The sequence below is a fragment of the Mya arenaria genome, chromosome 13 (assembly GCF_026914265.1).
Source record: "Mya arenaria isolate MELC-2E11 chromosome 13, ASM2691426v1".
In the NCBI taxonomy this organism is placed as follows: Eukaryota; Metazoa; Mollusca; class Bivalvia; order Myida; family Myidae; genus Mya; species Mya arenaria.
Genome location: NC_069134.1, coordinates 41,886,936 through 41,899,073, shown reverse-complemented (window position 1 = coordinate 41,899,073; position 12,138 = coordinate 41,886,936). Strand labels below are relative to the sequence as shown.

The following is a 12,138-nucleotide window of genomic DNA, read 5'->3' as shown; positions in this document are numbered from 1 at the left end:
ACGTAGTGACCCTAATTTTGTATTACATGTGACCCAGTTTAAAACATGTCCAAGAGTTCATCAAGGGAAACATTCTGATCAAGTTTCATGAATGTGATTTTTCTAAGATTTGACCTAGTGACATAGTTTTTGACCCCATGTGCCCCACTTTTACAAGCGGTCCATATTTCATCAAGGGGTACATCATGACCAAGTTTGAACATAATCCGATCAATCATTACATTCCGGACAAAAAAAATCTAAGATTTGACCTAATGACCTTATTTTTGATAATATGTGACCCAGTTTTATTTACGACCAAGAGTTCATACAGGAAAACAATCTGACTAAGTTTCATGAATATTTGACCATGTATAATGCCTCTAGTATGTTCCAAAGATTTTACCTAGTGACCTAGTTTTTGACCCCATCACTTTTACAAGTGGTCGAGATTTGATCAAGGGGAACATTCTGACCAAGTTTGAACATTTCTGATCAATGCCTACCAAGATATGGTACCGGACGGACAACGCCAAAACAATATCCCCCTCCCGAAACCTTCGGTTCGGCGGGGGATAACAACCCTTGCGTTAACTCAGTTATTTATTTGAACAAACTTTCAAATAATCGGCCCATTATATCTAATTTTCATACTTGATCATGTGACATGAAAAACTTTTCTAAATAAAAACAAACTAATATTTAAGTGAAAGAGGAAAAATTAACACATACCCTATGCATAAAAAATAACAGTTACAAATGGAGTGACAATGAGTAACATGTGTTAACCATAACTTTCAAGAAGTCACTAAATCAAAATATAATCAGAAAGGAAACTTAAAATTGAATGTTACTTTGCTGTTTTAGCTGGACTTCTTGAAACAGCTATTCAATAAGCTTTCCGTCGATGATGTTGCCATTTTTAACCCCCTACATAAATGCCAAATTATTTTAAAATCCTTTCTTTGAAGAGTCATAGAGTGGATAAATTAATTTGGAGCTTGAAGATATGGTGTTCCTTATAGGCGCAATGCTTCAGATATAGGTGAGGATGATAGCTTAGTGTCTTGACCTTGAAAGGCATTGTATTAACTGATGTCACTTCCAAATTTCAATTTAACAATGTCATGTACTACTTAGTGTGAATTGTGCTAAAAGGAAACTTAAAAAGATTACTCCATGAGTAATGTACTTCTTTCACACAGACGAAGTCAATGCTGCCGCTATACTTGGCCTTACAATATACAAAGAAAGAAAGCAAAACAACATTCAAGAACTTTATTGTCACAAAATTTGCAGAAACATTATTTACCACAGTAAGAAATTTGCTCATGAAATTAATAGTTGCAAACAAAAACTGTAAACAAAATATGTAATGGTAAGAAACATGGCCATCTGACATCATATTTTGTGCACTTCATATATGAAACACCATCAAAGTTCATTTAGCACATTTAATATGATATAGGAACTGAAATTGGTCCTAAATCTAAATTAATTACGGCAAATATTAGTCAAGCCATTTTGATCAATTTTCAATTATGCAAGCTAATTCAAAGCTCATAACAATGTCAAAACTGTGTGGCATTAAAGAATAACAAGCTGTATTTTGATATTACAAGTGTACTTATCAATGAATAAACATAAATGCAAAACTTTAAGCTGTGTTTTGGTTATAGAGAAGTTATTTCTAGTTGAATACCAAATGATTTATAGATGATACCACCACATGGTGACAATTGACAATTCTGAGATTTTGCAATTGATAATCGACACCGGCCACAGTCTTAAATGATCAATCGACATACACAAACATCATTCAATCCTGAAGCACATAACATGTACAAGTTTGTAAACAAAACAGTCAAGAAAGAAACTGAAAGCACTTGTATAGCAACAAAAACACTAGCACTTTTATATATACCGACATATTAAATACAATTATCCCATTCCTCAAACTGTACACATGATTCACTTGAGTGTTGATGTGCAAAATACAAATCCTCCCATTATCAGTAGTCATTGCTTATAGAAATACTCCCATTTCCACTCCAAGATATAAGGAGTTTACAAAACACTCAAATCAGAAGTGTAAAGCAATTTGTGAAAACATCATAAGTCAGTTTTTAAGAACTGTTTATTCTCGGTAATGGAGAAAATGTTGTAATCTCTTCTCAGTCTCTGGAGGCAAGCCCACTTCTCTGAAATAATCAAACATTTGATTTAACTATAATGGTGTAATAAGTTCATTAAATTGTTACAAATGAACTATGAATGAATCCATGAGCAAGTAGTATTAGTAGCACATTCATAAAATAACATTTGCTAAGAAGTGTATAATGTATATTGTTACATCATCAACAACCCTTGTTATTAAGATTATACTCAAGCGCTATAGCATAAGCCTGAAATTTCAATCACAAGCGCTGCCTGCATTGTAACTCTATGTATCATGTTGTCAAGGAACATATTTAATAAAAGGTTTGCAGTAAAAATAAAAAGTGTAATAAATCAACACAGTAGTTATAGAACAGTTACGCCCATCCCACTTCTTACAGTCTGAAATGAGAGTTGATGTAAACAATAACAAATAAAACTCTCTCCGACATGGAACTTATTGATTCTTACTGTATCGTTATATGATGACCTATGATTTTAACCTACAATGACTATTGTAGGGCTTTTACACTTATCAATAATCAACCTACTGCAAGAATGACATTTATTCTCGAAACAAATGCATACAGGGATGATATTGTAAGTTACAAGATAAGTAGGTGACCCAATAAGGAATATAATAGGGCAACGGAAACCATATGGTTTTCTGCGCCCCACATATCCCATATCGGTCTACATGTTTAAATGTTTCATTTATTCATTGGAATCAGAAAATAGATGCCGTTTTGGTATGATTTGAATTTGGTGACCCCATATGGAAAAATATGGGGTCACTGCTGCAGTCTGGACCAATCGTGTTGCCTCATTTATGTTGGAGGTGTGATATAGTTCAGGATTACCCTGAAATCAGGATTGAGAGCTTTCAATTTCAGGCTATAGTTACGCTGTAACATTTGCTGGATATTGGCATTAAAAATATCATACAGTTGGAAAATATGGTCGATATTTGTAGTAAAAAATATTGTATAGCTGTTAATTCTGTGTGGTATTCGCATTTAAAATAGTAAAACATACTCTGAAGTAGGTAACAGACATAGGAAACAATTCAACAACAGTCGAAACCCTTAAACCCAGCTTTGGGCCTGAATCGGTCGTACTGAAACTAAATTTTCAGGACTGGTATTATCAAGTCTGTTACCATCCCTGAGCATAATACCATATCTTTCTAGAGTAAATATTGTTATGGCAAGGTTCTAACTGTTATACAAATTTTCCTACCCAAGATGTTTAGTTATTACCAAAGGCTTTAATTCTAGGTCAATTTTAGTTTCTAGTATTTGTTAAGAGAACAGTTTGACCTACCAAAACTACAAAATCAATGGATGGACTTTTAGAAATGTACACGTACAAATGCTGGTTTAAGGGGCATATTAATATGTTCCAGAGAACCATACGAGTAGACAAGTAGTGGTCCGACAAACAGCACTAGTTTTTAGACTGTCGCAATTTTCGCTTCATTTTTGAAGTCACATACAAAGGGCCTGGTTATCATCAATCAGGTGTTCGAAGGCATTTCTGTAAGTACCAACACTTTCCAACAATGATGACCACTGTTAATCCAGTCATATTTGACTTCCACTGGGATTTCAAGAGCATTGCGCATGCACATAAACATACTGCAAGATTTAATCAAAGGGAAGGAAATCTTACATGACACAGTTATCAACATAATACATGTTACATCCCCTGCTTTTAATAATTTCAGACGTACAATGTATGCCAGACAGCATAAGTGGCATGTAACGTATAAGTGAGTGTTATGATGCATATACAGTATATTTGTATGCTATGCTTAACAAAGTAATTTCAATGTCAAATGAATGCTTCAAAACTATTATTTATGGTTTAAATATTTAACTTTTACACAGATTAAATTCAGAAAATGCTATTAATAGAGATATTCTCTTCTTTTTATGTATTAAACGCACAGTTTGAAAACTACTGCTTTCAAACTAGAATTTGACCTTTTTTGTATACATTATAAGGAATCAAAGAAAACAAACTGAAATAATTTTACCCTAGTTACTTTTTCAATATTGAAAAAAACATAATTTTATTTGGATATCTTTAAAAGTCAGGGAAAAATCCTGAAAAAAACTAGAGCTATCACTGAAGTTGATTAATACCCCCGAAAGCCGCCTCTCATTATGATTTATCATTGTATGAACTTTTCGGAAATTCCATCTAGTAGTTTTCAAGTTACTGTATGGACAAAAGTTTGACAAAAAAAGAAAAAAAGAAAAAGGCAATAACTCTGTAATTTGATAAAAAAGTGTAATGATTCATGTACACTGAACTCATTCTCATTGTGCTGTACCATTGTATAAAGTTTTATTACATTCTATCAGGTGGTTTTCAAGTTATGCTCTAGACAAGAAAAAAGTAACAAAGGGCAATAACTCTGTAATTAGCTGAAATAGAATTGCGGTTCCTGTACACTGCACTTCCTCTCATTATGATCTATTACTGTATGAAGTTTTATTAAATTCCATCCAATATTTTCAAGTTATGATCCGGACAAGAAAAAGTAACAAAGGGCAGTAACTCTGTAATTAGCTGAAATATAATTGCGGCTCCTGAACACAACACTCCCTCTCATTATGATCTATCAATGTATGAAGTTTTATTAAATTCCATCCAATAGTTTTCAAGTTATGCTCCGGACAAAAAAAAGTAACAAAGGGCAGTAACTCTGTAATTGGCTGAAATAGAATTGCAGTTCCTATACACTGCACTCCCTCTCATTATGATCTATCACTGTATGAAGTTTTATTAAATTCCATCCAATAGTTTTCAAGTTATGCTCCGGACAAGAAAAAGTAACAAAGGGCAGTAACCCTGTAATTAGATGAAATAGAAATGCGGTTCCTGTACACTGCACTCCCTCGCATTATGATCTATCACTGTATGAAGTTTTATTTAATTCCATCCAATAGTTTTCAAGTTATGCTCTGGACAAGAAAAAGTAACAAAGGGCAGTAACTCTGTAATTAGCTGAAATAGAATTGCGGTTCCTGTACACTGCACTTCCTCTCATTATGATCTATCACTGTATGAAGTTTTATTAAATTCCATCCAATAGTTTTCAAGTTATGCTCCGGACAAGAAAAAGTAACAAAGGGCAGTAACCCTGTAATTAGATGAAATAGAATTGCGGTTCCTGTACACTGCACTCCCTCGCATTACGATCTATCAATGTATGAAGTTTTATTTAATTCCATCCAATAGTTTTCAAGTTATGCTCTGGACAAGAAAAAGTAACAAAGGGCAGCAACTCTGTAATTAGCTGAAATAGAATTGCGGTTCCTGTACACTGCACTTCCTCTCATTATGATATATCACTGTATGAAGTTTTATTAAATTCCATCCAATAGTTTTCAAGTTATGCTCCGGACAAGAAAAAGTAACAAAGGGCAGTAACCCTGTAATTAGATGAAATAGAAATGCGGTTCCTGTACACTGCACTCCCTCGCATTATGATCTATCACTGTATGAAGTTTTATTTAATTCCATCCAATAGTTTTCAAGTTATGCTCTGGACAAGAAAAAGTAACAAAGGGCAGTAACTCTGTAATTAGCTGAAATAGAATTGCGGTTCCTGTACACTGCACTTCCTCTCATTATGATCTATCACTGTATGAAGTTTTATTAAATTCCATCCAATAGTTTTCAAGTTATGCTCCGGACAAGAAAAAAGGGCAGTAACTCTGTAACTGTAAGTTTTAATAAATTTCATCTAGTAGTTTGCAAGTTTATGTCTGGTAAAATATTTGACAGCAAAAAAACAACAAATGAAGGGCAATAACTCAGTAATTAGTTAAAGTAGAGTTATGGTTCTTGAACACTGCACTTCCTCTCATTATGCTTTACCAATGTATGAAGTTCCAATGAATTCCATCCAGTACTTTTCAAGTTATACTCCGGACACACAAAAGTAACAAAGGGCAATAACTCAGTAATAAGAAAGAATAGAGTTATAGTTATTGTACACTGCACTTCCTCTCATTATGCTCTATCATTGTATGAAGTTTAATCCAATTCCATCCAGTAGTTTTTAAGTTATGCTCCGGACAAGGTAAATTGCAACGGACCGACCGACAAACTGACGGACCGACTGACCACAGGGTGACTCCAATATACCCCCTTCAAGCTTCGTCTGTCTGGGGTATAAAAACCAAATTGTCCACAAACTACTTGCCTACTGGTACCGGTAGTCTATGACTTACAGTAAGTGTTTTCCAAAAGTGTTGACGATGTTGTATATGGAGGCTTTGATGGAGGCCTGTAACTGGTATTTGAGTGAAAGGTCACTAGCTCCACCCCCCTCCCTGGCCGAGCGCCGCCCCACCCCACCTGTCAGCTTGAAGTGTTTATCTACATTCTGAAATAGGTGATAAAAAGACAGGTGATAAAAACACGGTCCTCAAGTTGTTACAATGTTGTATATGGAGGCCTGTAACCAGTACTTATGGACAAGTCACTGGCCTAAGGTCCATCCCTGCCAGACAGCTTGAAGTGTTCCTCTACAGTCTGAAAAAGGGGATAAAAAAGCAGTTATCAAGGTGTTACAATGTCGTATATAGGGGCCTGTAACCGGTACTTATATGACTATACCCTCAACAGAGCTATTGAAAAAGTGTCTTCTTACCTTGTAAGCGGACCGTGCATGAGAATTTTGAGTAATCCCACTAGCCGATACATTGTATTTAGAAAGGCCATGATAATAATCAAATGTTTATCTTTCGGAAAAACATTTCTATTTATCTATTTATAAATCTGTATTTATTTATTTATTAATGTATTTATTTGCTCACTAATATATGCAATACACTTATCGTCGTATAAGTCAGATACAGTTTCTCGTTGTTTCTTCAAAAGTGTCCTCTTACAGACGTAAGAAACCGTTTCACTAGGACACTTTTGAAGAAAGACTCGCACTGTAACTATTACTTAGGGACAAGTCACTGGCTGTATTTCAATCCCTGCCAGACAGCCTCCTGCTTCAAGTGTTCTTCTTCATTCTGAAATAAGGGACAGTAAACAATCTACAAGGTGTTGAGAAAATTGTTTATGGAACTCTTTAGCTAGTTCTTAAGAGATAGGTCACTGGCCCCAACCCCCTCACTGGCTGACCGCCACCCCTTCCTGCTTGTAAACTTCAATTGCTTCTATACATTCTGAAATAAAGTTAGTAAACAATCACCATAAGTGTTTACAATTTTGTACATGGAGGCTTAAGTGAAAGGTCATTGGTCCCAACCCGATCCCTGCCTGACAGCCGGCCCCCACCCTGCCTGTCAGCTTCAAATGTTCATCTACATTCTGAAATAAAGGCCAGTAAACTTTAACAAGGTGGTGACGATGTTGTATATGGTGATCTCGTGCTAGTACTTGAGTGATAAAGTCAATGGCCCCAATCTACTCCCTGGCTGTCTGTCTGTTAGAAAACAATCACACAGTGTTGACAATGGAGGCTTAAGTGACAGGTCATTGGCCCCGGTTCAATCATAAGTGTTTCTCTACTTTCTATAATAAGGGATTTTACACTATCACCAAGGTGTTGACAATGTTGTATAATTTATGGTGGTATGTAGCTGGTAATTAAGCGACAGGTCACTGGCCCGAACCACCTCCCTGGCTGACTACCTCCCCAGCCTATCTGTAACTTTGAAGTAATTCAGCACATTCTGAAAAAGCAGACATCAGGAGTGTTGAAAATATTGTATATGGAGGCCTTAACGGGAGGCCCTGTAACTGGTACTTGAAGGGTTACTTGCCCAAACCCCCTCCCTTGCTGATAGCTGCACCACCCCACCTATAAGCTACAAGAAGGTACAAGATACAAGAATCTTTATGTAAAGTCAGGTATATGATAACAAGAAAAATTAATAGCTCAATGAGCTATTTTTCAACATGAATAACAAAGATACCTAACATATCAAAACATATCAATGCAATCTTTACATTTTGGAAAAGGGAACCGAGAATTCACTTGAATGATCGCATTTTTAAACAGTTGTTTTATTACATGTTTAAAAAAATACTGTAGTATGAGTGTTTATTTCTACACACAAGAAATAGTATCGTACCTCATGTAGGTTGAGGATGTTGGAAACAATATCTGACAAGGACATCTGGACAACCCCAAACAGATCCTCCCTCACAGAGGCACCAACCAGGGAGGCCAGGGCTGAATTTGAAAATAAGCTGCATGTTCTACAATGTTTGAACCATTTGTGAATTGACTATTAGCAAACAGAAATTTATCAGTAGAAGATACACTGCGAAAGAACAGTTCTGACAGAATATGACTCCTTTGTAATCCCCCAAAAATATAAAATAAAAACACTACTGTATGTATATGGTATCATTCCCTTAACTGTACCGAGAGCTGCAGTGGTAAAAAGGTTCCCTTTACTTAGGCTCTCCCAAGACTTTGTGATTTCCATTTCACAGATACCATATACATCAGGTATGTGATCAAACATTTGTGAACTGAAACTGAAGTTTAAAATGCATTTATTCTACCGTCAAGATCTGGAGATAAGCTGGAGACAAACTGTTACAGGTGCTTACATATACTTTCCACTGTCCAATTCGCAAGATAAGCTGTGGCTACCTACCTTCCACCGTCCAGATCTGGAGATATGCAGTAGCAAACAGGTTCTTGGACTTGTTGGGCTCTCCACCTTCCCTTGTGAAGAACTTCATCTCTGGTCTTCGTTTGATGCCATTTATTATCTGAAGAGCAATTTCATAACACATGATTCAGTAAGATTCTTTCCTTATCTGCAAGTTGACAAGACATTTAGACAGACCTTGCCAAACATTTATCATTTTAATTTTTTTAACACAAACAAAATATTATTTTTTGGGGGCTTTTTAGAAACATCTTTTTATAATAATGCAAATGGGAGTATAGCTCTGGGTGGTTACAATGTACTTGAAGAAGGTTATTTATATGAGGTACTCAAAGTAATCCATTGGATTTTAAATGGACTCTGGGTTTTGCACCTGAAAACACTTATATTATCGGTTTTTTTACTCTCTGATACCGATTTTGCAGAAAAAACAACAAATAAAATACCCCAGTATAGAAAAAATAACTTGGATGTAGTGGCAAAACCAAAACTGGAACAGTAAAAATAATAATAGAAAAACGATACCGTATCCACTCGCCCACATACTTAGCTGATGGATATTTTAACCTTTATTGAAAACATTGGTACCATAATATGATAATAACGATCAACAAAACACGCTACAGCCTTTTGTTGAATCGCGTAGTAATGTATTTCATAATATGGACATCAAAGACAATATTTAAGCAGATAACAACATTTGTTGAAGGGTTACAGCTGTTAGTATCTTAGTTTTAACACTCCTCATGATTTGCCACACTTTATTTCGTCATAACCCCCCCCCCCCCCCAATAAAAAACGCACTTTACAAACCTTGAACAAGTCCTTTTCAGCCATTTGCTATTTTAATTAATAAAATATCATTCCTTAACAACATTGGTTGAATGACAAGCAGCATTGGTTGAATGTCAAACAACATTGGTTGAATGACAAACAACATTTGTTGAATGACAAGCAGCATGGAGTTAATTATCTCTTTAAATTTTAACCAAAAAAATCGCTTTTAAGTTTATCACAAATATTTTCTCTTGTTCGTCCTTACTCTTTCTCGAACTGTTGATTTCTTTTCATTTTGATCAGCTTCGCTACTTTCTGTTTTCCCTCCTTCTGTTGTCACTGCAAGTAACAATAAAATTGTTTTGCTCAAAATAACCAGCTAAACTGAACCAGTAAAACATATGCAGGAGTCTACGCCGCTTACAGGGCCCGGCCTTGGGTCCTTTACCAGAGTTTGAATGGGAGTTTAGAATCTGAAACACTTCGATTTTTTGAAGTAAAATGTCATCATTGGAGAATGGTGTTGAAGTAATCTTCTGTATAAAGCTCTGAAGGTTTTTATCTTCATATTAAAACACAAACTTAAAAAACAATTATTTTTTTCATTTGTTTTTTTTACCAACTGACATTAAAAGAACGTCATGGTCAGCGCCTACTTCATAGGTAGGATCAGGTAACCCGAACCAAATGTGTTTTTTTTCAACCCTCATTCACATGAAACATTTCTGAAGATTTTTCGCACCTACTGGTATATTTTCAGATCAGGAAATGCTTTAAATAACCAGCTAAACTGAACCAGTAAAACATATACAATGTGATGTCAGACAGATCAACAACAAATGGATCCAACAGAATCCTCTGCTTCTCAACTGCCATTTTATTCTAGCACACAATATGTATGAGAATATGATAATTGAACAATCAATTACCAAACCAAATCTGTGCTGTACGTATGGAAGCGTATTAGTACAGTTGAACCCCGTTGGGTTGAACAGTGAAAGTTCATCCAGCCTCAAAATATTCGAGCCAAGCGGGAATTTCTTCCTTCAATATTAAGAAATGTGTCCTTCGAGCCAACAAAAAGTTCATGCTAAGCAAGTTGAAGCCAACAGGTTTGAATGAACAGTAAAAATTGGTTAAATCCTTACAAAGCTTGCTACAAATCCTACATTTTTACCCTTGATAGTAAATTTTTTTATTGGAATTTTGACAAATTCAACTGGTCATCTACATATCCGACCCAATTTCTCGAAAATTCTTAAGCTTGACAGCTTAAAAGGCTTATTTTAACTAGCCAAATTACATATATTTAAACTTGATTTTGATAAGTTGAATATAGTTTATTGTGTTTTTCAGAAAGATAATTCCTATGTTAAGTCTAAATACTGGTTAAGAAGGAAATAGAATGCAGAAAATTGGAAATAAAAAATAGTGAGCTTAGCTTAATCATGTTGTAAGGGACTTAATTTTTTTTAGAGAAAATGGAGCCTAATTATTCTTATTTAGCTTAAGTTATGATATTATTTAGTAAAATGTCTGAAAGTTAGCAACAGAATAAACTAGCAAGTTCAAACTGCTTTTCAACTTTCAATTCTATCTTGCACAAGGTAATTCTTGTCATCTGCAAGAATACAATGACAGAGGGACTGTGCTATGTTAGAAACGTCAATGAACTAGTATAATAACACATATTGACCTTGGATTAAAAAAAAAAACATTTGGTTCGAGTTACTCAACCCTAACTACGAAGAAGGTGCCGACCCAACCTTTTTCTTTTTCGTTGGTAATTTTATTATTTTAAAAATTAAAAAAATACACCTGTTTTTTAAATAAATTTAACCTTTACCAAATCAATTTTTTTACCTTGTATTATCAGTGTGTAAACCTCGTGATAAATTGTGTCATAAATGCTACGTCGGAAGGCAATATTTTACTCTGAATGAAGACATTAATCTAAGATAACTTTACTATTTCTTCACCATTTCAAATGATTCATAGCACAGTCTACGCCGCTTACAGGGCCCGGCCTTGGGTCCTTTACCAGAGTTTGAATGGGAGTTAAGTTTCTGAAAACACTTCGATTTTTTGAAGTCAAATGTCATCAATGGGGAATGGTGTTGAAGTAATCTTCTGTATAAAGCTTTAAAGGTTTTTATCTTCATATTAAAACACGCACTTAAAAAATAAATAAAAAAAATATCATTTTTTTTTACCAACTGACATTAAAAAAAGGCAGGGCCAGTGCCTACTTCATAGGTAGGATCAGGTAACCCGAACCAAATGTGTTTTTTTTCAACCCTCATTCACATGAAACATTTCCAAAGATATTTTCGCATGTACTGGTATATGTTCAGATCAGAAAATGCTTTAAATAACCAGCTAAACTGAACCAGTAAAACACATGCAGGAGGAGCAGATGTCAGACAGATCAACAACAGATGGATCTAACAGAATCCTCTGCTTCTCAGCTGCCATTTTATTCTAGCACACAATATGTATGAGTATCTGATAATTGAACAATCAATTACCAAACCAAATCTGTGCTGTATATATGGAAACATAT

General features: G+C 35.0%; 1 protein-coding gene across 1 annotated transcript in view; it reads right to left on the bottom strand.

Moving 5' to 3' along the window:
• Nucleotides 1–1,243: 1,243 nt before the first annotated feature.
• The window catches only part of LOC128212771 (nucleoporin NDC1-like), a 30,901-nt gene continuing 20,006 nt past the window's right edge, over nucleotides 1,244–12,138 (bottom strand). Inside the window, exons 12-16 of the mRNA XM_052918075.1 lie at nucleotides 9,841–9,914; nucleotides 8,781–8,898; nucleotides 8,247–8,347; nucleotides 6,384–6,538; nucleotides 1,244–2,180 (exon numbers count right to left, since the gene is read on the bottom strand). Coding sequence (XP_052774035.1) covers nucleotides 2,117–2,180; nucleotides 6,384–6,538; nucleotides 8,247–8,347; nucleotides 8,781–8,898; nucleotides 9,841–9,914 — 512 coding nt within the window. The 3' untranslated portion in view covers nucleotides 1,244–2,116. The remainder of the gene's footprint in view (nucleotides 2,181–6,383; nucleotides 6,539–8,246; nucleotides 8,348–8,780; nucleotides 8,899–9,840; nucleotides 9,915–12,138) is intronic.